At 48.5% G+C, this 27,229-nt stretch overlaps 1 protein-coding gene across 1 annotated transcript; it reads left to right on the forward strand.

Moving 5' to 3' along the window:
- Positions 1 to 2,985: 2,985 nt before the first annotated feature.
- Positions 2,986 to 4,510, forward strand: HOXB1 (homeobox B1; the record flags this gene model as incomplete). The annotated part of the gene is made up of 2 exons (XM_081110022.1): positions 2,986 to 3,718; positions 4,182 to 4,510. Exons 1-2 carry the CDS (start codon positions 3,139 to 3,141, stop codon positions 4,508 to 4,510), a joined length of 909 nt encoding a protein of 302 aa, XP_080966148.1. The 5' UTR covers positions 2,986 to 3,138.
- Between the last annotated feature and the right edge of the window lie 22,719 nt (positions 4,511 to 27,229).

Genomic DNA, 27,229 nt, shown 5'->3' on the forward strand with positions numbered 1-27,229 from the left:
TCAGTGTGATAAGGACTGGCACCTCTCAAACATAATTTCAGTTCTAAGCATTCCTATGTTCTCCTTGCTCTCCTATATGTCTTATCTAAGTAGATTATAGAAATGAGGAAATCAACTTTATTTCACTTGGGTGTTGGGACCATCATACCTTCTCTGGTGAAGCTCATTTGGTCAACCAGGAACTCCTAGAGCCCATAGGTTACTCCAGATGTGGATTACTTGTCCTTGTTTGTTTTGTTTTGCACTCAGCTGTGGGATGAGTAGGGAATCCAGGCTCCGCAGACTTTCTCCTCAGGTCAGGTGGCGAATCTTCTTTCTAGGAGGAAGGGACTGGGAACCTAGGGAGCCAAGCTGTTTTTTTCTCCCAGTTCTGTCTGCTGGGGCTGGGAGAGCCAGCAGGAATTTTGGGAAAAGTTTAAATCTTTCTGCTACACAAGAGAGGGAAGCAAGACTCAGGGATGAAGTGGAGATTATGGTGGCTTTGGAGGGCTGAGGGTAAAGCAATCACTGACAGTATAACTTGAGGCACTTTTGCCCCACCCTCTTCTCTTTTTGTCATTAATAACGGGCTGCTGGTGGCTTCAGCTGTTCCTCCGGAGACTGCATTTCCCTAGCTCCCACACAGATTTCTGCTGTTTTATTAAACTGATTTGGAATTGACTTCTTCCTTAAGACCTCAGGTTGCTCCCATAATTAAGAGGGCAAGGGATGAGGTGAGTAGGTTCTCTCTGGTTGAGGGAAAGGTGGAAAGAGAAGACTCAGGTCTCTCCGAGGCAGGGCAGCCAGGCCTAGCTCGGGGTGAGGCCTAGATCAAATATAGGCCTAGCTCAGATTTGGGGTTAAAAGAGAAACCCTAGTTCCCCATACCCTTCTTCTCCAAAGGCCACTGTGGAGAACATCTTAAAGTCAGAGGAAAAAGCTGGGAACCTCTACAAACCCAAAAAGTTACTGGGAAATAGAAAGAAATATGCTTGCCCTTACCTCAACACCCTCTTCTCTTCAATCTCTCTGCAGGCCACCCCTGCCTCCCATCTCAGTTCTCCTTTCCTTTGTCTGCCCTCATCCCTTTGGCAGTGAACATTATCTCACCCTCCCCTATTGTATCTCCTTAAAGAAGTAACCAGCTGTCCCCCCTCCCCCAACTTGTCCTGGTCCTAGGCAGGGGTCCGAAGTAACATGTGAGGAGGGAAAGGGGCAGGGTCCTGTGAAATGCTCTGAGGTCTTTCTTGGTTGGGGGCTAAGCAAGGCTCACAGTTAGTAAGAGAAGAGAAAGGCGGTGTGTGATTCTGGGGATAAAAATAGAAAAGCAGGAGAGGCAACTGTAGAGGAAAGGCAAAATGAGGGGGAATGGGAACCAGAAAAATGGAGACTGAGAGATAACTTTGGGGTTTGTTGCAGAGTGAGGAGTACTCACCCTGCCCTTTCTGTGGGTGGGGAAACCTGAGTAGTTTGAGGTTTCTCTCTGGACCCGTCCCACCTGCTTCTCTTCCTTTCCTGAGCTCAATTGTTTACAAAGATCCCTCCCTGAACTCTTGCCCTCCTGGACTTGCCCTAGCCCCGGCCTCAGGCCTCCAGCCAGGCAGACACCCTGACAGGTTACAAATGAGCGTGGGTGTTGGATTGCACCAAGCTCTTGTCCTCAGAGTCTGGAGGAGGAGAATCAAGGGGCGCTACCTAAGAGCTTCTCTTCCAGTCCCAGCCCAGTCTGAAGAGAGTGAAGGGGGCACTTCCTGTTCTCCTCTCCTCCCCCATCCCTGACCCAACAGACACACAAGAGCAGAAAGGGGGGAGAGTCCACTCCTGAGCCTCAGGACCTCCACACTGAATCTCCCATTCTCTGAGCAAACGCCCTTGATCTAGTCTAGAAAATTCATTGAAAATTTGAGTAATCTTTAAGATGTAATTGGTATTGAGCTTATGGATTTGAGGCTTGGGATTCTTTTGGGCGGCGGGGAGAAGATATGGAGGGTGGTGAGGGAGACAAGGGTAGGAGGGAACTAAATAATTCAGGATCCACACTAGTTTTAAATGCTTCCGAAAAAAGAATAAAATTTCCCTCCTCTTCACCTGTAAACATCACCGAGCTCGGAGCTCATTATGGCTCTCTGGAGAGAGACGGGGAGTTATCTGAGTTTGAGTGAGCGAGCCAGCTACAGCTATGGATGGCTAGAGAGAGGATAAATACATCTCGGGAGATGAGTTGATGGATAGGTAGGGAACAAATATAAATATGGAGAGAGATGGACGAACAGAGAGATGGATTGAGACAGAGGGAATATAAAGAGAGGCTGAGGGAGAAAAATGGATGCGTGAATGAGGAGAGAGCATTTATGTGGAGAGATGGAGAGAGAAATGGGGGCATTTCTCATCCTCCTTCCACATTTCTGCCCTTTTTTCCCCCCTGAAATGCCAGTTTCCCACCCTTCATATAATGAATTCAAACTCTAGATTCTAGATCCTGCCTCACACCCTTGGGTATTTTTGCACCCTCTTCTTTCACAGTCTCACAGTCATCCATTTGGCCCAAGATAACATGCCTCCCCCGGCTGTCCTAGCCCATCACCCCTAGACAAACTGGGAGTGGGAGCTGTGGGCAACTAAGGAGGCTGGATTCCCTACCTCCCCATCTACAGCCTTGGGGGGAAGGCTCCTTTGGGGTGTGGGAAGGGTGAGGGGCAGCTGGGTTGAATTTGCCCAAATCTAATAACCCAGGAGCCTATTGAAGGTCTTGGGGGTTGGGAGGGGAGGACAGTCTTCAATATTCCTCTAACTTTACCCCCTCTCCCTCTGGTCCCTTCTTTCCAAAAGTCTTTGAAGAAAGATGTTTTTGACGCTTCCACGTCGCTCTCAGATGGATGGGCTGCGGGTGATTGAAGTGTCTTTGTCATGCTAATGATTGGGGGGTGATGGATGGGCGCTGGGGCTGCCAAACTCTGGCCCACTGCGCCCATTGGCCTGGGAGAGATCACATGCGCCCCTCCACCCCCCACTCTCTACCCGCTTCCTGGGGGAGCGCTGGCCCAGGAGAGCTGGCCCAGGCCATGGATGCAAGCTTCAGCGCTGTGACATACTGCCGAAAGGTTGTAGGGCAAGAGGGTGTCTCCCCAAAACGGGCCGACCCTCCTGCGGCCTCCACGCATGGACTATAATAGGATGAACTCCTTCTTAGAGTACCCACTCTGTAACCGGGGACCCAGCGCCTACAGCGCCCACCACAGCGCCCCTACTTCCTTCCCCCCCAGCTCGGCTCCCGATGTTGACAGCTACGCAAGCGAGACCCGCTATGGTGGGGGGCTGCCCAGCCCCGAGCTTCAGCAGAACTCAGGCTATCCCGTCCAGCAGCCGCCTTCGGCACTGGGGGTGCCCTTCCCTAGCTCCGCGACCTCGGGGTACCCCCCGGCAACTTGCAGCCCCAGCTATGGGCCTTCTCAGTACTACCCTCTGGGCCAACCAGAAGGAGATGGAGGCTATTTCCATCCTTCGAGCTATGGGGCCCAGTTAGGGGGCTTGTCCGACGGCTATGGAACCGGTGGAGCTGGCCCTGGGCCGTACCCTCCGCCACAGCCCCCTTACGGGACCGAGCAGAGAGGGAGCTTTGCACCGGCCTATGCTGATCTCCTCTCCGAGGACAAGGAATCGCCCAGCACGTCAGAACCCAGCGCCCCCACTGCCCGGACGTTCGACTGGATGAAGGTTAAGAGGAACCCACCCAAGACAGGTAGGGCTCAGGCGTGGCCACCCTCTCTCGGGGCCCCAAAGCCGCTCTGCTGCTCCTGCACTGGGGCGTCCTGAGCCCAGGCTGGGTTCCTTGCTCTGAGACGCTCTGGTAGAGGCAGGTAAGAGCACTCCGCCTGTCTCAGGACGGGTGGGGACCCCACTGAGTGAGTGCTGGTCTACCCTTCAGAGTAAGTTTCCACCCTCCCCCCCAACTTCCTGATCTGTGTGCCTAGCACAGCCCAGGTCCTGGCGCGCCGAACGGGCTGGGGGGTGGGAATGGAAGGGTGGGGCAGGTTGCTCCAGATCCGGAGAACACCTTGAGGGTGGGGTGTGCCTGGTGATCCACGAGAACTTTGAGCAGAAATGGGACAGAATGGTGAAGGGGGTGCAGAGTGGCCCAGGGGTGGGGTGGGGGCGAGGAGAAGGGGGAGCTCACTGACGTGCCGTCTCCGCCCCGCCCCCAGCAAAGGTGTCGGAGCTGGGCCCGGGCGCTGCCGGCGGCCTCCGCACCAACTTCACGACGCGGCAGCTGACGGAGCTGGAGAAGGAGTTCCATTTCAACAAGTACCTGAGCCGGGCCCGGAGGGTGGAGATCGCCGCCACCCTGGAGCTCAACGAGACGCAGGTCAAGATTTGGTTCCAGAACCGGCGCATGAAGCAGAAGAAGCGAGAGCGGGAGGGAGGCCGGCTGCCCCCAGCCCCTCCGGGCTGCTCCAAGGAGGCCACGGGGGACGCCTCCGACCAGTCCACGTGCACCTCCCCGGAGGCCTCGCCCAGCTCCGTCACCTCCTGAGCCAGCCTCCCACCCGTCGGGGCTCCCCAGCGCCGCCACCCAGCCCTCGCCTCCGCCTCCGCTCCCCCTAACCCGGGCCTGGGCTAAATGACTGCGGGGAGATTGTCACCACGGGCGGGCGGCCGGCTGGGGGGCGCCAGTTTGGAGCTGCCTTAGGGGGCAGCAGGGAAACACTTTCCTCCGGTCTGGGTGGGATGCTGACGGCTGGGGACCCTCTGGGACCAGAGGCGTGAGAGACCTGTAACCTGCCAGATGTGGAGGGAAGGGCTGCCTGTCGCCTTTGATCTGGGGATCAGCCCGGGTGGGGTGGGAGCAAGCGGAACCTCCCGAATTCTGCTTCCCTCGTAACTTCGTAACTTCGGTTGGCTCAGTTCAGTGCCTTTGAGCTGCGAGGACTGTCCTCATGCACTCACCCCTGCCCCAACTCCCCCTTCTAGGCCTGGGTCGGAGAGAAGGCCTAGGAGTTTCTTGTGTGGGGCGTGTTTGGGTGCGGGCCTATCACCAGTGCTTACTCTCTCCAATCACCACAGACCTTACAATAGCACCAGCTGCCTTGTGACAGACCAAAAAGCAACCCCCCCCATCTAACCCTATTACCCACCCCCCCACATTTGTATTGCACTAATGCAGCCTCTAGAGGTTGTTTCCTGAGACCTGACTCCTCCTCCCAGCGATCTCATCTCTAAGCCACCAAAGTGTTTCGGAACTTGGTTCTGCTGAGACTTTTGGAATGTTGTGCGAGGCCTGCCCCCCGCAAGTCTCCACCAGGAAGGCGCAGGCGCGCCCCCACTAGTTCCTCCCCTATTTATTGCCTTCTGGAAACCCAGGACCCTCATCCCCATCTCCACCTCGGCCCCCCACTCTCTGGGGGAGAACAGGGAGGCAGGCCCAGGTGCCGTGACAGCTCCTAGCAGCTGCAAGCATTTCTCTGAACCTTGGAGACCGTGGGGGCACCACCCGAGTTTCTGGAAACCTGAGCCCCAAGCAAGCTGGGTTCTCTCTGTACCTCCAACTACCTCATTGCAATAAAGTCTGTGTTTTCCCTTCTTCCCGACTGCTTCTGCTCCTCCACCTCAGGGTAGAGAAGGCTTTCTGCTCCAAGAATCCTGGGGAGCGGGGAAGACAGAGTTAGTTGGCCAAGCCTGGCTGGGCTGGAAAGAACTGGGTGGGTCTAAAGCAGAACCAGAACCAGGTCTCCAGGTCTGACAGATGTCAGTCCCCGGGTCATTGGAAGAAGCAAGACAGAGATGGAGGGAAAGGGCATGGGGAGGAAATCGTTGGGAGAAAGTCCTGAGAGGAAGGCAGGAAAGGAGAGCTCTTAGGAGAAAACAGAAAAGGGTATAAAAAGAGTAGGATGAGTGGGGGAAGGCAAAGGCAACTCCCCCCTCCCCCACCCTCACCCCTCAGACAAGGCCTGGCATACAGAGAGAGAGTCAGAGGATGGGTCGCCCCCAACCCAGCTCTCTTCCACCCAGCCAGGACATCCGTCCAGACTTTGGAAGCCAGAGAGCCTAGGACACTCAGCCACAGCTGGCCCACCTCCAAAGTGCCAACCTCCCAGCTCAGTGCCATCCTCCCAGGGTTGAAGGTGAACTCCCCGGGTTTTTGGTGCTGGGCCACAGGAAGAAGGCGGCCTCAAAAAGGGCGAGTGGGTGTGGGAGAAGGGGAAGGTGGCCCCAAGGGGGCAAGTTGGAGGACCAGGGGCCTGGGGGTGGGGGAGGAGGCCGAGGTAGGTCCGGATCTGGAGCTGACCTTTTTACCTCCAAGCGCCTTTGGGCTTTCCAAACAAGCCAACAGAGCACCCGCGGGGACAGCTATTGTCTCCAGGGCCGTCCCACCAACAAACCCTTGGTCTGCTGCGGGGAGGGGTGTGGGGGGTGGGGAGGCCAGGGCTCAGGAAGCTCCTTGATGGTCAACAAACCTCCATCGCTCACTGGCCCCTCGGTGCCATTGAGATGACCCGGGCCTGCAGGCTCTGGGCGCCAGAGACCCGCTTTATTGATTCCGGTTACCCAGGGAGCCCACATGCCCCCGAGCCAGGACAGCTGGTGGGGGCAGCAGTGGAGCCGGGGAGAGGGGGGGCACTTATCCACCCCATCCATTTAATTTTTGACGATTCAAAGGAAGGGAGGCAGCGAAGAGAACTAACAGCTAAGAGGACCAAGAGCATGTATACGAAACGCCCAGCATTTGCTTCCTAATGAAATTGGTGCCATTATAGGAGAGGCAATGTTAGCAAGAATGGCACAGCCCAGCTGCAGAGGAAGAGAGCGTGGAGCAAGAGGAAGTCTAGCTTTCCCAGAGGCCCCTGCCTGGCCCTCCGTCTTCAAAAAAATCTATTAACTGCTTTTCTGTATTTAATTGAAATTGCCATCAAGATTGACTTCCCCAAAGGGTCACCTTGACAGAGGGGACAGAGCAAGTGTCTGTGGAAACAAAACTCCCCTTGCTTGGAGCCGGCCAGTGTAAGCCAGTAGAGCCTTCTGGTTGGGGTAATTGTGGATCCTACAACTTTGGATCAGTAGGCAGGAAAGCAGGGAGGAGCAGTGGTTAGAGCAGGGCCACAAGGATGGTGGATCTGGGCCTCAGGCTGGTCCTGGGGGAGGGTGACATGATGGAAGGGACAGGAGGAAAGGGAAGGCTGCCCATTTGATTTTGGGCCACAGCGCAAGGAACCACCAGATTCCCCCAGGGAAGGGTGAGGGGGCAAATCAATTCTCTGTTAACAGAGGCACAGACTCAAAATAATCCACAATAAATATGAGCCTCCTCCCTCCTTAGGTGCAAAGCTACTGACCCCATCCCACTTGGCTCTCTCCTAAAATCCCACTTTGAAGTTAAGGCCCCAGGTTGGTTTACACAGGAGGCACTTATTTGGAGAAAGAAAAGATGACTGTGTCTTTCCCCAGCATACAGGACAAAGGAGAAAATGGTCAACCAAATAAACAAAAACACATTTTGCTGCAGCTGAATTAAGTTGATGGTCTTTGTTAAACTTTCCAGTCAGAGACGCCTCCATGCCTTTCAGGCTGGTGGGTGTTTCTCAGGCCTTGAAGGGGTGAAGGGAATCATATTCACCAGGGCATCTCAAAGTGCATTTCTGCAAAAACTGAAAGCCCTCCCTCCACTCTTACACCTTCCTTTTCTAGGTTTCAAAAAACATCTCCTGGTTTGAAAGTAAAAATCGTGAGAGATTTTTTCCCCCCTTGATTCTTCAGAAACCTTGACAAGGTTTCTGAGGAGCATCTCCTGGCCCCTCCCCGGCGGTCTGAGTGGGGGCACAGTCAAGCCTCCACTCCACCCAGCCCTCTGCACCATCTGTTTCTCAGCCCCAAGTGTGAACTTTTCCTCTTTCATTTGCCTTTTCCTTTAGCGTTTGTTCTCCCAATGCGAGGTCCTTTGATCTTCTGGACAAGAGACAAGAAAAAGAGAATTAAAAACCCCTGAAGTTCTCCTTACTTTTAATGTGGGTTTCTTTGTTATGAACATTCTCTGCACCAATACCACTGGGCTGCTGGAAGGGATTTGGTGGGATGGGGAGTGGAAGAGGGTGCAGATGGGAAGGCTGGGGACACCTCTGGGTGACAGCGGAGGAGTTGGGGAGATGTCCCGGATACCTGGTTTCAGATCCTTCCAGCGCTGCCTCTCAAGCCTTGAGCAGGCTGCCTAATTCCCTGCACCCAGTTTTACTATCTACAAAATGAAGGTCATAATAGTACATATTTCATAAAGTTGATGCTGGGATTAAATAACTTAATATGTGCAAAATGCTTGGAGCAGTCCCTAATAAATACATGTGAGCTATAATAAGAATAATAGTAATTATTATTATTACTCAAAGGGACTCGTCCTCTCTCTTTCCTATAGTCCTTTACCTATTCCAGAGCACCTCTTGATCCTTTGAGATGTGCACGCACTCTCACATCTTGTTTGACCCCAAGTTAGGTGTATGGAGCTAGAGACAGGTTATAAGTAAGGCCAAGGACAGGTAAAAGGGATTCCTTCTTAGCAGCTGAGAACACCTCAGCTGGGTTGAGACCCCTTCCTTTCCTTCAGGTCTCAGCCTACTCACCCGCCCGAGGAAGAGGAGGGTTATCCTGAGCCTCCCACACTCTTTCCCTCCCTTCTCCATTGAGAGGATGGATAGGAAGTCTTGAAGGCAGACACTTTGAGGTCCTGATTTAGAGTGGTGGGGGACAAGGGTTCTGAAGTATAACTTCGTTATCAGTGTGCCCCCCTCTTATTAGCTGGGTGAGCTTACGCCAGTTATTCAACTTCCCTGTGCTTCCATTTCTTCGGATGTAAAATGGAAGACATTGAAGAATAAATGAGATGTATCAGAAACACTTAGGATGCTGTCTGGCAGTGTTCGGTAGACATTTTCTGTTTTATATATTCCCATAAGACATTTTCCTACTCCTTTTTCATCCTGAGTTGTTTTTGGCATGATGGAAGCAGCTATCCCTCAGCCTGGGTCCTCTTGCACTGCACCCACAGACCCACCTGGTATCATAACCATGAAACTTGCTGCTAGGGAATAAATTATGAACGAAAAGGTTCCAGGTAGTCCCACAGAATACTGGTTTACAGTAAGTAGTGTATCATAATGAGACACGCTCTTGGCAGGACAGCCTCCTTGCATAACTCTGGCAGCACATTCTCATGTAGGGCATGAGCTTGGCACCCCCTGCAGTTGTGCCAGATTTTTTTCTGATGGTTTAGTCCTGGCTCTAAGGACTTCCTTGCATGACTTCTTTGCATGACTCAACCACAGATGCTTCAGCTTTTGCTTTATATAATCAAAGTGAGTCTTGGGCAGGACAGGAGTTGGAGATGCAAAATATTTAATGCCCATTTCTGGAAAAACAGAGAAGCTCAAGCTGCTGTAGACTTCAGCTCAGAGATAGACCTCTTGGTCCTTGTCCACTGTTGTTCGCTTCATCAAAATATAAATGGATCAGATACTCCAGAGAAGAACTTTATAGGAGCTTCCCAGAATTTTCTCTACCAAAGGCCTCTTGTGTGTCCTCTCTGGGCCTGCTTTCCCAGGTGTTAATACAAATTGAATTGTACCACTGCAGTTTGGCTCATTCTTTCCTCTGAGGATAGAAGAAGACATAGGGAAGAAGGAATGTTAACCTTGGTCTAGGATGGAGGTACAGGTAGGGGGAAGCATCCGGTTGCATATAGTCTACTGGCCTAGTTAGAGCTAATTAAATTCAGTCTCACCCTAAACCCCACCCCACCCCTAGTCCATTTCCTTCAAGCTCTCAAGCTCCCTGGCCTGGGTCCAGATAATTCTGAGCTCTGCACTTCTTTCTGCCTAAAGGGGAACCTAGGAGGGAGGGGGTCCTACAAAACATGTATGTACCCTCTGCTCCTCTGAGGCCTAAAGCTCCCTTCAGTTTACTCTGGCTTGACAGCCTCATTTCAATCCCCACCTTGGAGATGAGGCGGCTCAATATTTATCCAGCCAGAGAGGTTTGCCTAGAAGCCTTGCTTCCTCCTCGGTCTGTTCCTGCTGGCTCTGCTCGGCCTCCCCCACCCCCATCCTTTCCTGGTTCATGGAGAGTTCAGCCCTGCAATGGCTTGCCAGCTCCCACCCCCCAGCCCTGGCTAGCAGTCTGTCCAGAGGATTGCTGAGGCCAGTGGGGCGGGGGGAAGGGTCTTGGTCATGGGGTCATGCCCTGGTCTCTCCAGTCTTGTTAGACCAGCAGCCTGGGCCTCCCAGAGGAGAGAAGATTCAGCAAATGATTGTCTTTTTGGGGAAGGGGTACATGGAGATTGGCTAAAATGGTATTGTTGGTTTGGGGAGATGACCCAGGACTGTGAAGGGCCACATATCCATCTGCATGTTATTAGTATTATAGATTATGTTGGTAAACTTGTAATAGTTTGGACTCTTTCCAAAGACACCAAAAGAGTTAATACAGCAAAGAAGTGACACGCATGTCACTTCTTCCAGCAACCATATGTGAAAACAGTCTCTCGCCTCCTAACATTCTAGAATGGAAGGTCCATGAAGGCTGAGATTTTTGTCTGTTTTATTCATTGCTTAATTTCCAGTGCCTTGAATAATGCCTGGCACAGAGTAGATGCTTAGTAAATATTTGTTGGAAAAATGAATGTTGGAGCAAAAGTCTCCTGTCCAGACATTCCCAAAATGGTGCTCCGAAATGATGAGGGCTTCAGACGTTCAATTAGTCCAAGAGTTTTACCAGAGGCAATGTATTAATATTAATATAAAGATAATGGAAGTAGGGTTAGAGGTGGGAGGAGTTTGGGAGGCATTTTCTTTTTCTCCTCCCTTCCCTTTGTTAAACGTATCTGTTTCAGGCAGTGATAGCTTCAGGGAGAGTGTGCTCCTAGGGTTGCCTACAGTTTTTGTTTGTTTGTTTTGTTTGGGCCCCTTTAACAAGTGTAAACTCAAGAAAAGACTCAACTTTGGGAACGTAAAGGATTTGAAGGCCCAGCTGGATGTTTAGATTGGTGGAAAGGTCGGTAGAAAAGGGACAGAGAAGCCATCCTTCTGCAGGGAGATCCAGGCGAGGTGCTCCTGTCACTGACAAGCCTTCTCCATCCCCCAGCTGCCCCCCCCCCGCCCCCTGCAGCGTCAAGTGTCCTTTATAAGCGAACGGACCAAGGTTTCCTTTCATCTTAAAAAAAAAATGTTTGGCATGTCTTCCCCTTTTCGGGCCAATAAAGCGAATTCACACAGGGTAGTGCAGGGCATGGATTTGTTTGGGTCTAAAGGGGGACATAAGAAGCATTACTTTCAATGCTAATGGAACTCAAAGGCAAGGAAGGCCCCCCGCCTTGAACGTTTCAGGGCCCCGATGAAGATCGCCCAGTCTGGCCTGGCCAGTTACCGTCAGTGAAAATGGTTGGGAATTGATGTCATCCTGTTGCTTATTCCTACCACCATAGATCTACACACATGGATCCTGCTCCCAGACACAGAATCCTAACTTAAAGCAGGAAAAGGAAAGGGAGACTGTTGAGGAAAAGGGAGTTACCTGTCTGGTCTCCCCTACACTTCATCCTGGGGTGAAAGTTCTAGATCACCCCACCCAAGGAACAAAGTTGGGGGAGGGAATTCTTCAGCAGCAACCTGAAGGAAAGCAAAGGTTGGAGGGTCCTGGGCCTGGCTCTAACCATTTGGCCAGAGTTTTTTGATTCCCCCTTTTCATCCAGCCCGCAGCCTCTGCTAGGCGCTGTTGCTTTTCTGGATGGGGAGTCTGAACAGGTGAAATCTGGACAACCAGTTCCTCCAGTGTCTGTCCTATTCAGATGCAGTCATTTTCTGGAACTCAATTTTTAATTCCCACCTTTGGGGCTCAGCAGGGGAGACCCTGCCCAGGGAGCTGAAGCTAGAAAGAGTCAGAGGAAGCCCGGAGGCCAATGTCTTCCCGGGAGGATGGGTGGGGTGGGGTGGGGCAAATCCGGAATCTGGCATGGGGTCTCCATTCAGCAATTCAAATTCAGCAGTTTGGGTGCATGGACGTGGGGAATTGCAGAGATGCCTTTGAAAGGGTCAGCGGGCCTGCAGGCTCCCACCTACAGTGCAAACATTTCAAACCCATTGAAATCCACACCTTGACACATTCCCGCAGACGTGCTGGCCTCCCTTACAACAATTACAGACCTATCTAAAAACAAGCATTGTTACCTGTGACCCCGACCAAAAACACAGCTTTGCAGACGTGGCTGCAACCACTCGATAAAGCAAGGCAGCTTACCTGCGTGGAAAGTTTCTCTTTCTCTTCCACTCTTCCGCGTTTCTTTTGGCTGTAAGTAGTGCAAAACAAAACTTCTGAGCAGTGTGAGTGGGAAATGGAAGAGTTCTCCATATAGACATAAAAAGTAAGAGGGACTTTTGCTAAAAATCCTTCAATCTATTTCTACAGAATTCCCAGGATGGAAAGGAAAATGAAAGGAGCTGAGAAAGGGATCAGCTCTCCGTGGTCGGTGGTATGTGGCTAAGCACAAATTAAGACACAGCAAACTAAACAAACAAAAAATTCCAAACATAACTAATCTACATTTTCTTCACAGAATACCAAAGATCTGGAAAGCTGGCTTTCCTGGTTTTCATTTGAGTATTTGGATCCAGAGTTTGGTATGCTTTACCTGAATCGTTCTACCTCGAGTAGGAAAAAGAAAAAGAGCTTGTGTTTATCCTTAGAATTTAATAATGCAGAACAATGGGACAGATACAAAAATTAAAAAAAATCATCCAGTTAAAGTCTAATACCAATCCCAACTTTGGGTTATTTAACATCCTCACCTAATTTTGAAAGACATTAAACTTTCAAATGTGCATTAAATAAATCTACCAAAAATAGTTTGTCTTCCCAAATCCTCTCTTTCTAAAAAACTCTAAAGAAAAAGAAATCCGTTTTTAAAAATTTCTCTTTTTGAATAAGAAGAGAGTTTATCAGCAATAGATATAGGTCTTTTTTTTTTTTTTTTTTTTTGGTCTCTTTATTCTTTCTAAGTGAAAGGGATATAGAAGATTGGAAAATATTCAAAGCAACATTTTAAAAAAGATATATTTTTATTGATTTCAGGGAGGAAGGGAGAGGGAGAGAAAGACAGAAACATCAACGATGAGAGATTATCTATCAGGCACCCCCTGCAAGCCCCCTACTGGGGAGAGAGCCTGCAACCCGGGCACACGTGCTCTTGACCGGAATTGAACCTGGGATCCTTCCGTCTGCAGGCCGACGCTCTATCCAGTAAGCCAAACCGGCCAGGGCTCAAAGCAAATTTGGCTCTACTCTTCCTTTCTCTTCTTCCAGCTCTCTTGTACACAAATCTCTGTGGGGAGTGGGGAAGCCGGATCCTAGGATTGAAGTGAATTGAATCGGTACATAAACCTCTTGCTCTCACGTATTCTGCATTGACCAGGTGCTGAGATGCTTCCAATGTCAGATTCCTCCGCTGGAAAACAGGAAAGGGCCTGGTTCCCTCTCCTCCCCCCACCCCCACAGATATTTTAAGCTTAGTTTTCAATTTTATTTTTGCTGACAAGTGTAAATATTTGCTCTGTTGCTGAGACATAGTTCAGATTCTTCTCTTGGGTCAGGCAAAGCCTGGAGGAGCACTCTTCCATTCTCTTCTTTCCACTGAGTTAGGGACCAAGAAGCAGACAGTTTTCCTGAAGTCACACATAGGGTCTCACTCAGCCCTTTCCTGCTTCAGCCTTGAACTGGGAGTGGTTTCCTGAGCCACAGGGTCCACTCTCCAGTGGGTTCTGAAAACCTTGATTAGGAGAGACGACAGAAAAGCTCACAAATCGTAGACAGGTCTGAATAGTAGGTCTTTCTATACTAGGTGCACCTGAAGAGAAAGGACTCTCCCTGCCCCCACACCCCTGCCCCCATACACACCATGACCCTGCAAGCTTAAAGGAATTTTTTAAAAAATATATATTTTATTGATTTTTTACAGAGAGGAAGGAAGAGGGATAGAGAGTCAGAAACATCAATGAGAGAGAAACATCGATCAGCTGCCTCCTGCACATCTCCCACTGGGGATGTGCCCGCAACCCAGGTACATGCCCTTGGCCGGAATCGAACCCAGGACTCTTCAGTCCGCAGGCCAACGCTCTATCCACTGAGCCAAACTGGTTACGGCAGCTTAAAAGAATTTTGTTAAGGGAGAGGAGTAAGTTACTCTGCTTCCAGCAGCAGGGAGAGGTGTCTTTCTCCTGGCCTTTGGCAGATGTGGAAAGAAACGCCTGCCCAGTAATGCGATACCCATCCAGCTTTCAGATCCACATTGCCTTTGGATAATTTGATGACCATCTAGCCGCTTCTTAGCTCACAGAGCTGAGGAATCTGAATTGCTGAACTCTATTCTGTTCCTTTCCCCAGGCAACCCCTGAAAATAGCCCCAAAGCATTTGATTTCTCCTTCAGGTAAGTGAATTTCCCCAGACATAGCAGTGCGCCAGCTGACTATTGCTGGGAATGTCTTGCTTTTCTCAACCTCACTAACCGGAGATGGACTTAGAGGATAAGGGTGGGGCAAATAATAGCAACATAATGATTAAAAGCTTGGAGATGGAAAGAATGGAAAGACCTTGTCCTTTCTACCCTCACCCAATCTTGACTACAACATCCTGGGCTCAGACACCTCTAGCAATAGAGGAGCACTATTAGGAAGATTCTCCCAATGTTGGACTTCTCTAAATGATAGAAAACACTCCTCCAAATATTTGAAGAAATTGTCCTATGTGGCCCTTCTCTAGGGTAATACACATTCAAATTCCTCAATTGTTTTCTGAAGACCCAATTTCCAGATCTTTCCTCATTCTGTCTTCCTTCCTTAGTTAATATTTTCCATAATATTAAGTGTCTAGAACTAAACAGAAAGCATAAAGTGTAATTGGATCAATTCAAAGTAGAGTGGAAGTGACCTTGATGTGAGCACTACCTTTCTGTGGATATAGGCAGGATAGCTTGGGCAGGGAAGAACAGAGGGCAGGCTAGTGTTTGGTGATAAGGGAAGGCATCCCCTTTCTCTTGCAAATTGTGTCCATCCATTTGACCTCTAGTGTTGCATCAGTCACTGATACCATAAGCCCCGCAAATCTCCAAGCTCAGGGAGAGAGCTACCAGATTGGCCATTATTTGTGGGGAGCAAACATTTGCTGAGCAGTCTGTGTAAGCTGTGAGAAGGGAAGGGGGCATTCGAGTAGAGAAACAATGTGGACAGGTGAGCAGGAGAGGCCTGCTATCTCCAGGGAAGGAAGGACAGATGATCTTGGCTTAAGCAGCTACTCCAGTTCTGCTCCTTATCATTGCTGTCCAAGCAACTGCTCCTTTCACAGGGCTTGGCTCTGACCTTCCTTCTCAGTGGCAGCTGCTCTCATTTTTGTTACCACTGTTGTTGTTATTGACATTTATATAGCACTTTGCTATTAGTTCTTACTTTTCATCATATCTCTGGAAGGTTAGTATGATCATTACTCCTTATATGAGGAGCCTGAGGCTCAGAGAAAATAACGAATGCGTCCAAGATCACATATCTGAAAAGCAACATATCATTTCATTTTTCTGCCTCTGGCCCTCAAGAATTTATACGTAAGTCCACATATTTGAAATATGCAATGCATTTTAGATGATGGCCTCTCTCCCACCTCATCCTACCCCCAATTCCACCCTCGCTATCAGACCACCAATCATTGTTCAGGGTCTTAGGTCACTGCCTTTTTCCTTTTGGAGGAGAAAAATCAAGCAGACTACCCAAATACTTAAGACAACCAGGTTCAACTAAGGAATATCCCTCTCTGTGCAACTCTTAAAGGTTGTTATTTCCTGAAAATAGAGTCTAAGTCAGATATTGGTTGACTTGCAGATTCTGTGAAAAACTCTAATGGTCCAGGGTTTGGTCATGATGAAAGGTTTTGCTTTAGGGATCTTCCACGTGGGGTGGTCTTCTCCAAGTTAGGAAAGATGTAAACACTTTGAACGTGACTGATCTTGAAGTTGAAGGGTTCAGGCTTGGTATCTTACAGCAAACCTGGGGAAATGGGAAGGAGGGTATTCAAGTGAACTTGGGAAGCGTTCTCATTGAGGACACATATTTCCAAATTCTTCTGATGGGTATACGGATGCTACGATTCCCCAGGTACTGGGAGTCATAAAACAGGGCTAGATAAAAAGTAAAAGCTTTCCACATAGTTCAGGTGTCTGCTCTGAAATGAATCTGCTTCCCTCCATATTCTCCCCATCACTGTGTTGAAGATCCTGGTCATGGAAGATGTATAGGTCAAAGCTTAAAGATGTTGAGGAACAAGCAGATCAAAGTCCAAATCTCCAATCTCTTCCACCTGTGAGCCTCCCAGCACTGGTCTGCAGAGCCAGGCACAAGGCAGATGGAAGGCAGAAACCTGGAGGCCAGGAGCAGCTTCCCATTCCATAACTCAGCTGGCTCCTGGAGGCCTCTCGTGTGGTCCTGACAGTATAATTAACATGAGAGGAGACAGGGAGAGGAAAGAGGAGGGACACAGAGCCAGATTAGGGGCAGTAGATCACCTGGGTCTGGCATCTACCCTCCTGCTTCATGCAAATGTTGCTTTAGCCCAAGGAAGCCACATTCTGGGACTGGCTTGCTTGCTGTTTATTTAAAAATACACAGACTTTGCAACCCATCTGGAAAGCTCTGAAGGGGCTCCTGATAAGGGCATCTCATCATATCCCAGCAGCAGGGCAGTAAATCGAGAACATGCAGAAACATCAAAAAAAGCCCTTCCTTGATCAGATGTAAAGAATCTGCCAAGTCTGCAGATAAGGAGATCACTAGAGAGAGTGCGGGTGTGAGTCCCTCAGAGAAAGCTCATTTCCTTTCTTCTTTCCCTTACCTTCTGCTCCCTAGATGAGAGCAAGGCATGCACAGCAAGGGGGAGGTGGGTGAGCACTGGTTGTGAGGCCACGCAGCCCAAGTCACCAGGTGCTCCGAGTAAGCAATGTAAGGAGAAGCTCGCCCTTCCTTATCAGTTCTGGAATACAAGCCGAGACGCAGCGGCTGCCAAGGTAAAAGGCTATCACAGGGCAAACACCCGAATGGGAGAGACATATTTGAGAAAGAACAGATAACATTTTCAACATATTTAGAGATCCTAGCCCTCCTCCAACTTCAGCATCCCCGTACCTGAGCTTTTCCCAGTAAGAAGTGTCAAACAAATGAAACAGTTTATAGGAAGGCAGGGGCCAGGCACCTTCCTAGTCCCTTTTTCATGTGTTGGAGCCGGCGTGCTGAAATAATGGGTCTTGGTAATTTTACAAGCTAAGGGCCTTCAAGCATGCCCTATTTCACTTAGTCTGCACATAGCCAGTCAGTACTCCCCCTCGCCCCCACAAAGGGAATATCAACTTTTTTGCTGAGAATCAGTTAAAATTATTAAATAGTAGTGAGAATGTGTGTGTGTGTGTGTGGGGGGGGGTGTTAAATTTCTTTGTATAAAGTTAAGGTTATGAGTCTCTTCTACTCTCATTTTCATCCGTCCCATCATCAGCCTTGCTTGTTAGCTAAAGAAATGGAGGACAAAGGAATTTCAATTAATTGGAGACAATATTGGAGGAACCAAGAGTGCTCCACACAAGACATGCTTGTAGAGAGCGTCCTAATGGGAGAGCCAAGACAAGCCCATCAAAAGGTAGAATGAGTAGATGAAGTGTATTTTGGGGAATCAAACATCTGAAATGTACAACCCAAAAGAGACCAACTCCAGGTTGCTATATCTGCAAATCCTCTTACATATAAGCATAACTGGAAGGAGAGAAAACACTAAAAACTAATTTACTAAAAACGTACAGTGAGGTCACCAGCTTGAAGAAGGAAAAGATATTGGGTCTTAAGAAGGGGGCTGTAAAAGTGGGAAGAAGAGAAAAGAGAGGTTGCATGCTTAAGTCTCTCTCTCTTCCTCCCTCTTCCTCCTCTTAGAATTGTGACACATTGGTGGCTTTTCATATTTCCTTGAGATCCAGCCTTACCTGGTTACTCATCCCTCCAAAACATGGCACGCTTTATTTTTTTCAAATATATTTTATTGATTTTTTACAGAGAGGAAGGGAGAGGGATAGAGGGTTAGAAACATCGATGAGGGAGAAACATTGATCAGCTGCCTCCTCTACATCTCCCACTGGGGATGTGTCCGCAACCAAGGTACATGCCCTTGACTGGAATCGAACCTAGGACCCTTCAGTCCACTAAGCCAAACTGGTCAGGGCAACATGGCACTCTTTCTATCTTGACTTCTAATAAGCTCTTCCATTTCTCTGAATGATTTTCTACCCATTCTATGTCTGGAAAAATCGTTATTTACTTTCCATGACGCAGCTCAAATGTCACTTCTTCAAGGAATCCTTTTTGCCATCCCTGGCGACACAGTGAATCTCTGTCCTTGATTGCTTTGCCCTTGCCTCATTGATATCCCACTGCTGGGCACTTATCTCACTGCTGTTATCATTTGTTTATATGTCTATTCATTTTTGTATCCTTAGTACCTAGGAAAAATATATATCTTGTAAATATATATGATGTATAGGAAAGATAAATGAATGAATATAAGAGGAAAGATGAGACAGATCCAACAGTATGCAAAGATGGTGTTATAGTAACAGCTGACAGATATAGCAAATTTACTTAGTTTTTTGTTTTCTCTCTTCTCATATCACATAAAGATATTTAAGATGTAAATAATGTAACTATATTAAGGAGGGTATTTGTCTCGCTAACTCAATCTATTACATTGCATTCAGTTCCAGGTGCCATATTTTAAGAGCATCTTAGACTCTCTGAGTTGGAAGGGACCACGAAGATCATCTGGCCCAATCTCCTTTTTGTGATAATGTTTTCACCAGGTGGTTGTCTAGCCTTTGATCGATACCCACCCATCATCGGAGACAGGGAGCTCACATCGGAGATGGTCAGCGTTTTCTCCCAACCACTTTGACTGCTTTTCTTTATTTAAGATGAGATTTGTTTTACTGAAGCTTTTACTCTTGGCTTCTATTCTTTCAGAAGACAGTCACGATGCTTTCCCACCTCACTCTTTTCCATTCCAGGGAAAACAACCCCTTATCCTTCAGCTGCTCATTATATGGTATGATGATATCACGAAGAAACCAGAGGAATATCCTCTGAGAACACCCAGATTAACTCCTACATGGTGTTACCACCAATAGAGAGTCAATTAGGACTGTAACATTTTCTTCTTTCTTCTAGTCCTGAACCTCTCACTAAGTGGCCCCAGGCCTGGCACTCGCAGCAGCCAGCGTTGATTCCCAGGTTGGCCTTGCTTGGATACCTCCAAGCCCAGCAGAAGTAGCAGCTATCTGCAGATCACTTTGTATCTTATGCTGGCTTGCCCCAGGCAGAACAGGTGGTGGCTGACCTTGGCCTGTGCCTCCTGGGAGGCCCCAGAGCCAGCACCCCAGGTGGACAGCTTCAGACCATGTGGAAGCACCACCCAACCACCTTCACAAGCAACATACTCAAGGGGTTTACTCAGCAGGCACCAGAGCCCCACCGTAGTAAATCCTGCTCTGTGGAGTGGGCCCCCACACAGCTGACCCTCCATGGTGGTCAGTGGTCACAGTCAGTCCTTGCAACTAATCAGCTTGGGGGTAAATCCCTCCCACTGAGGTGCCATCAGCAATCAAGGCTCAACTACAACAGGAGGGTGTACAGCCCACATGGAGGGGCACACCTGGAGTGTCCAGCTTGAGTGAACAGAGAAGCTTTTCTTTGTTGGGAAATTTTTGATTACTGAGCCAATCCCATTACTTCTTAATCATCTGTTTAGATTTTTTGTTTCTTCATGAATAGTCTTGGTAGGTTATATGTTTCTAGTCATTTATACAGTTCTTCTAGGTCAGTGGTTGGCAAACATGCGGCTCTTTGGCCGCTTGAGTGTGGCTCTTCCACAAAATACCGACTTCTGTGCACGGGACATGAAGTTTCAATGCATTGTACATGCGCACCCGCACGTGGTATTTTGTGGAAGAGCCACACTCAAGGGGCCAAAGAGCCGCATGTGGCTTGAGAGCCGCAGTTTGCCGACCACTGATAATAACATCTAGGTTATTCAATTTGTTGACATATAATTGTTAATAATAGTCTCATATGATCCTTTGTATTTCAGTAGTATTATATTATCTCACTTAATCCTCTCAACAGTAGGTAAGGTATATCTATTTAATCTCCATTTTACAGAACAAAGAAAGTGAACCTTAGAGTGGTTAAATGACTTTCCTAAGGTTATACAGCTGGTAATTGGTGGAGCCAGGACTTGAACCCAAGTCTTTTGACTTCCAGTACATTGTTCTCTCCCTGTATAGGGCAATGAGAAAGCAACTGGAAGTGCTGAGCTTGGAGAAGAAAAGACTAAGGGCAGACATAGATATTTTCAAAGATCGCAAAGAATGTCACATGGGGTTTTTGAAAAGGCTTCCATTCATGCCATTTTCCTTCTAGAAGAGAAATTAGGAAAGGAATAGGAGGAACTTTTTAATAGTAAAGGCTGTTTAAAATTGAACTGGGCTTCCCAACCAACACCCTATTACTCAAAGTGTGAAAGCACCAGTATATGACTATCAGTATATGACTATCAGTATATTGCAGGGCTGGCTTCACCACAACCACCACCAAAGATGGGCGTCACCACTTCGTAGAGAAGTGGATTATGTCTTGCTGTTAGAAGCAAGTAAAGAAAACAACTCTGAAGTAGAAGAAATAAAGGCTGGTTCCCATCAGGAAGTATGTTCCTTCCAAGACACTTCAGCTTGCAATGTTAAAAAGTCCTCATTCCAATTGGAACCAGGAAATTAAGATCTTCAAAACTCAAAAGGCGTGACCCAATGGGAATAAGGGGAATGGTTACATTAAGGACAAGGCGGAGGGGACTACTGAGCAAGACTTTCCATCTTGGCCAAATCCTTTTCCTGGAAGCACTTTGAAAATTTGGCTTTATATCCTTTCTGGGAAAAGGGAGAAGTCAGGAACTTTGAGAGTCAGGGTGGGAAATTGTTGAGACATAACCCAATTGTCAAATGTCCTTCATTCTCCTCTGTCAGGGTTTCTAGGATCTCAGGCGTCCTGACTGCTCAGTGAAGCACTGAGCTCCTGGGAGGAACGGGTATTGGAAGAATATAGATGTCTGTACGTCCAGGATTTAATAATCCAGACACATATTGTCCTCACCCTTCTGTGAACCCCGACCTTCTTTTCAAGTCCCTGGCCTCCAAGTTCATTAAAAAGTCTGCTCACCAGTGACCTGGGCCCCCGTGTAGCTGACACAGACTCTGTCCTTTCATTTCTGCTCTGGTCCTGATGTGCTCCAGAGATGCACAACAGCCAGGGCTCAGTGGTGAGAAAATAACTTGCTGGAGCCATCTGTCTACAGCAAGGATTTCAGTGTGGACCTAGGAGATGGGAAAAGGACAGCCGGAAATAAGAGGTTTTGCCCTGCTGAGCAGAAAAAAATATTGTTTTCACGGGCCACAAGGAGGCAGAGGTGGAGCCAAGGATGAAATTCTGAAATTCTCTTCTAAGGCAAGAAAAACAAGAGAAGGAGCATCTCTCCAGCTACAGCCAAAGTAGCTTTAGGGCCAACCTTTCGGTCAGGTATGTCCTCTGGTTTCCTCTCACAGCTTTAAATTCTGGACCAAAGACCTATCTCCAACTGTTTTTTGAAAGGGTGATTTGGGTTCCATTCTTGACAGCTTCTTTTCCAAAATGTCATTTTGAGGTCTTGCCCACTGTCTCTGTGATTCTCACTCTGAACCTTAACAGAGAGATAGTGCCGGAGACTTTTGACAGGAGTTGACATGTTCCAGGCTTTGACATTGAACAAGGACGTGAGTTATGACAAATGGCTCTCTTGGTCCAACAGGATGTACTCACTGAGGGGCTTCTCTGAAAGTGGGGCTGAGACGCACTGAGTAATCCACTAGCTCTGGCTCAGGTGCCTTAGTGACAGCATTTGTAATGTGGCCAGGGAGGCTCAGAGGTGCAACCTAAGACTGAAGAGCAGGTTTTTCTTAGGCATGACCTAGCACCCAACAACAGCCTGAATAAATGTTTGTTGAGCACATACTTTGTGCCACATACAGTGACAGATGGGGCAATAGCAATCGATGTTTGCATAGCACTTCTGTTTATAAGGCATCTCCTTTCCTCTACGTAAGAGCTCTGTGAAATAGGTATGGCAAGTTATTATTCTTTTCAAGTTTATTTTACAGATGAAGAAACTGAGAATCAAATGAATTAAGTGACCTGCCTAAGGCCATACAGTTAATCAAGGGTGGAACATGTTTTCAGACTTAAACTCCCACGTTCCCTCTCCTATAACAAAATAACCTATACCTATGGCCAGAATAGCTAGCTTAAAACAGACTATTTCTTGTATTTCTTGTAGGTGGGTATGGACGATATAAGCTTGGCCTTTATTGATAGTTGCTGCAGTTGGGTATATGAGAGTCCATTATATTCATACTAGTGGTCTGGTGCACGGAATTTGTGCGGGGGGGGGGGGGGGTGTTGTCCCTCAGCCCGGCCTGTACCCTCTCCAATCTGGGACTCCTCGGGGGATGTTTAGGCCTGTGGGATCAGGCCTAAACTGGCAGTCAGACATCCCTCTCGCAATCTGGGACCGCTGGCTCCTAACCCCTCACCTGCCTGCCTGCCTGATCGCACCTAACCACTCTGCCTGCCAGCCTGCTCTCCCCCAACTGCCCCCCCTGCCGGCCTTCTCACCCCCAACTGCCCCCCACTGCTGGCCTGCTCACCCCTAACTGCCTCCTCCGCTGGTCTGATCACTCCCAACTGCCCTCCCCTCCTGGCTTATTGCCCCTAACGGCCTCTGCCTCAGCCCTGCCATCATGGCTTTGTCCAGAAGGACGTCCGGAAGGTCTCCTGGTCTAATTAGCATATTACCCTTTTATTAGTATATATACATATATATATTTGAAATTTTATATAATAAAAAGTTAAAATAAAAAACCTGTGCTCAAATCCTGCACCTTTGAAACTCTTCTTAGATAAATCTGAGTTTCCTGTTTTCTCTTCTTTTAATGGCTGCCATTTATTGAGTGTTTATTGTCTCCAGCAGGTACTCTGGTAAGTGCTATCTTTACGTCTCACTATTTAATCCTCACAACCACCCCGTAAGTAGGAACTACTGTCCTTGTTTTCCAGATGAGGAATCTGAAGCTTAGAGAGGTCACATAACTTGCCCAAGATCAGGCCTTTAGTAGATATCAGAGCAGAGACTTGAACTCGGGTCTGTCCAGAGTTCAATTCCCATTTCCTAGCTTACAGCCAGAGGGGCACATCCTTCTCTTGGAGGCAATGCTACCTGAAATGTGCTTTCATGCTCACCAGCTTCTAAGAAACTCCGAACATGGAATTGGAGACATTCTTATCCCACGGCTGGAAAAATAGGACTTGTAAACAGAAAAGCTCTTCCATTTGGCCAGGCCTGTCTGTCCTCACCTCCCTTAGGGGATTCAAGCACTTAACTCTGTTTTGTAATCTCAGGTGCATGAAGCTGGCATCCGTTACCATCTAAGCGCAGGGGTCATGGGCTTTCTTTCAGTCCCTGCCAGTAAAATTTCCATCAAAGAAGTGGGGAAGCAGGTAGAGTGGAGTGGGGAGGGGGACAATTGCCTTCAAAAGAGATTAAGGTTCCATGTCTCTTCCTGGATTCACAGAACTAACCTTTGGCAGGCAAAGTCTTTCCCGTCATTGGGCTGGCCAAGGTTAAAGGACACCAGAACCAGCAAAACGGGGGTGGCTCCACCTCAAGCCTTGCCTGATTTCAGCCAAATCTTGCTCTGGCTAGTCCTCTCTCGTACTAGTGGGAAGAGCCTTGGGCTGTTATCTGGTGTGGTATCAAATATTTAGCTGGAGAACTTTCAGAGCGCTTCAGGGATGCGGGGAACTGTTTAGATATCAGATTCTCTCCTGCCAGGTCAAGCGAACCCTCTGCTGACGAATGGCTGTGTTTCCTCAAGCATCTTTCCCAGCAGCTAGTTATCTCGTGTGCCCTTTAACTTGCTGTCCAGCTGAGAGGCCCCAGGCCTGCAGAAGCTGTTCCTCTAATCCCCATCTCAGGCTCAAACTGCTGCAGTGGGCGATGGAAGATTGTTTACAAAAGATGAAGGCTCGCTGCCTCGCACCTGGTTTCTGTCTGGCCCACGCTGACGGGGATGAAGGATTCTTCATTTATCTCAGCTTCTCTTCTCAGGCAGCTCCCGCTGTCATGGCAAGTTTGGGCCGGTGTTTCATTCCCTGATAAGCAGCTTTCTGAGGAGCTGAGGAGAGCCACTTACAGGCCTACATATCTCTCTGAAGTCCCCCACCCCGGTCATGGGGAAGCAGGGCTGAATGGGGTAGGCGCTGCTGAGGGTTTAGAGAGAAGGTTAAGTGGGCCTTGATTCCAGATATCTGGTGGTCAGGTCATTTGCTCTTTCTCTGTTTGCAGATTTTGGAAATAGGTAGCCAAATAATAACCATCTGCCCTTTTTAGCTGCTGGAGAGTGAGGGAGAAAGGGCATCTGCTGGCAAACAACATCAGGGACAACCTTGTTTTATGAAGAATGGGGACAGTGTAGAGAAAGGTCCACTGAGACAGACATCACATTCTAGAAGGAGGGAGTTGGCATGCAGAGTGTGAAAACCCATCCCTAAAAGCTCCTGAAGATAAAGAGATGGTTCATGATAATAACTAACATTTACGGGGTATTTACCATGCGCCCAAGCGCTGTGCTAAGCACTTGATCTTATTTAATCCCAAACGTAAATACTCTTATTATATCCATTTAATATATGAGGAAACAGAGGCTTAGAGAGATTAAGTATACAGCCAATTTGAAGAAGAGCTGAGATTTAAACAAAGGATAGCTCTGTCCCAGGGCCCCAAGCCCAGAGACCCACTGTGGGTAGCCAAGTCTGAAGGTATAGAGTTACGTGGCTACTGATGTGTGTTTAGGAACATTGGTGTCTGGTTTTACTTGGTGACAAGCTTGGTACTTGTCACCTGGTACTTGAACCTGGAGTGAGGAAGCAAGTGTAGGTGGTGAGTTAGAGAGAGCAGATAGCAAAGGGTAAGTGTGAATTGGCCTCTCAGTGAAGCTGAATTTGGGGAGAGGCCGGAGACCACAGGCCCCCAACAGCCTTTGGGGTTTTGAAGAGGCAGATTTCCATGAACACAACTGCTTCCCTCTGATTTGGATAAATCCACTTGCTGCCTTCCACCTTCCTGGGAAAAGTCAATAACGCTTTGGAAATAATATGTAATAGTAGATCTAACAGTGGTATTTTCTGGGTAAAGCAGAAAGTTAATAATCTCAGTTTTTGGAATCTACTCCAAATAGTTGAATAAAGCACTGACCCTCTGGAGAGGTGTCTCCCCCTTCCTGGGACAGGCGCTTTGAGTGGCTTGGACAAACCGCCACCCTCCTCTGCACTGGAGGAACACTGGGTCGTCCACAGACAGGAAGCCCCCGCGGACGCACCTGTTGTCCTGATGATCCGGAGAACCAGGCCGGACCGTGTGGACGGTGCATTGACGCTACGTCCCTGGCTAGCAGGCAATCCCGTTGAGGAGTCTGGAGCATTTTCACTTTCAAAACTGGTGGTGCTATTGGCAGCTGAGTGGAGAACAAGGACTGAGGCCCTTACCCAGGCTTCAGTCCCGGGAGGGCTGGTCCAGGACCCAGGAGCTCTGTGCTCCATTCTGATCCCGCCACTGAGTTGCTGCGGACATTAAGAAGAGGCTTCACAGTCCCTGGACCTCCTCTTCCAGAACAAGGAATTTTGCCCCATTCCTGGACATTAGACTATGACAAACACAAAGACAAACAGGGCCACTCAAAACGTCCCCTACATTCAAGGCAAGGTGTCTTTATTAAAGGTAAGTCCACATGGCTGTTCTCCCTCCCCTCCTCCTGCCCGCGTCTGGGCGGCTTCTCTATTGGAGCAGCCCAATCAGCTCCCAGGGCCTCACTGTCTGGGGCAGGAAGCATTGACAGAAGACCTTCAAGCTTCATTCCTACGATTGCAGCTCCTCTCTGACCCCTTGAGGACAGACGGGTGGAGACAAGGGAAGATTGAGGTGGGGAGAGGGAGGGGACGCTCTATTTCACACTCGTCCAACCTGATGCCCCGTGAGGACTGGGATGGTGACAGGCCCTGGTCTCAGAGTTCAGAGCAGCTGAGTCTTGTGGACAAGGAGCAGATAACTGCACCAGGCCTCTTAATGAACCCAGCGCCAGCTTCAGATAAACTGTCGCCACTTACTCCTCCCGGCCCTCCCTTCTCCAGGAAAGGAGCAACCGGCGTGGAGCAGGCCCTGGGCCAGTGACTGTTGCTCTCCAGGGAAGTTCCGGATGGAGCAGACTCTCAGAAACTCTGATTAGAACCTTGTTTGATTCCCCTTTGCTCCAGCCGAATCCAACTCTCTGGGCCCAAATAGAAGCAGGAAACTAGCAGCTGTCAGAAAAATACAGATAAAAGCCACTGGGGGAATGTTAACTCAAAAAACGTGTTCCCTGCTACCTCAGAGTGTGACTGTATTTGTAGATAGTTCCCTTAAAGAGGCAATTAACGTAAAGGAGGCCATAAGGGTGGGCCCTAATCCAATATAGCCAGTGCCCTTATTCAGTGGTTCTCAACCTTGGCTGCACATTAGAATCACCTGGGAATCTTTTTAAAATCCTGACTTCTGGGCCTCATCCTCTGGAAATTCTGTTTCTTTGTTACTAATGTTGTGGCCCCACCCCATAACAAAGAAACAGAATTTCCGGAGGATGAGGCCCAGTAATCAGGATTTTTTAAAAAAATATATTTTATTGATTTTTAACAGAGAGGAAGGGAGAGAGATAGAGAGTTAGAAACATCGATGAGAGAGAAACATCGATCAGCCGCCTCCTGCACATCTCCTACTGGGGATGTGCCCGCAACCCAGGTACATGCCCTCGACCGGAATCGAACCTGGGACCCTTCAGTCCGCAGGCCGACGCTCTATCTACTGAGCCAAATCGGTTTCGGCGAGTAATCAGGATTTTAAAAAGATTCCCAGGTGATTCTAATGTGCAGCCAAGGTTGAGAACCACTGCCTTAGAAGAAAGCAACCCTGGCAATACCTTGACTTTAGACTTCTAGTTTCCAGAATTGTTAGAGAGAAAAAAAAATCCTATTGTTGAAG

Source organism: Myotis nattereri (assembly GCF_964212035.1).
Source record: "Myotis nattereri genome assembly, chromosome: 16".
Lineage (NCBI taxonomy): Eukaryota > Metazoa > Chordata > Mammalia > Chiroptera > Vespertilionidae > Myotis > Myotis nattereri.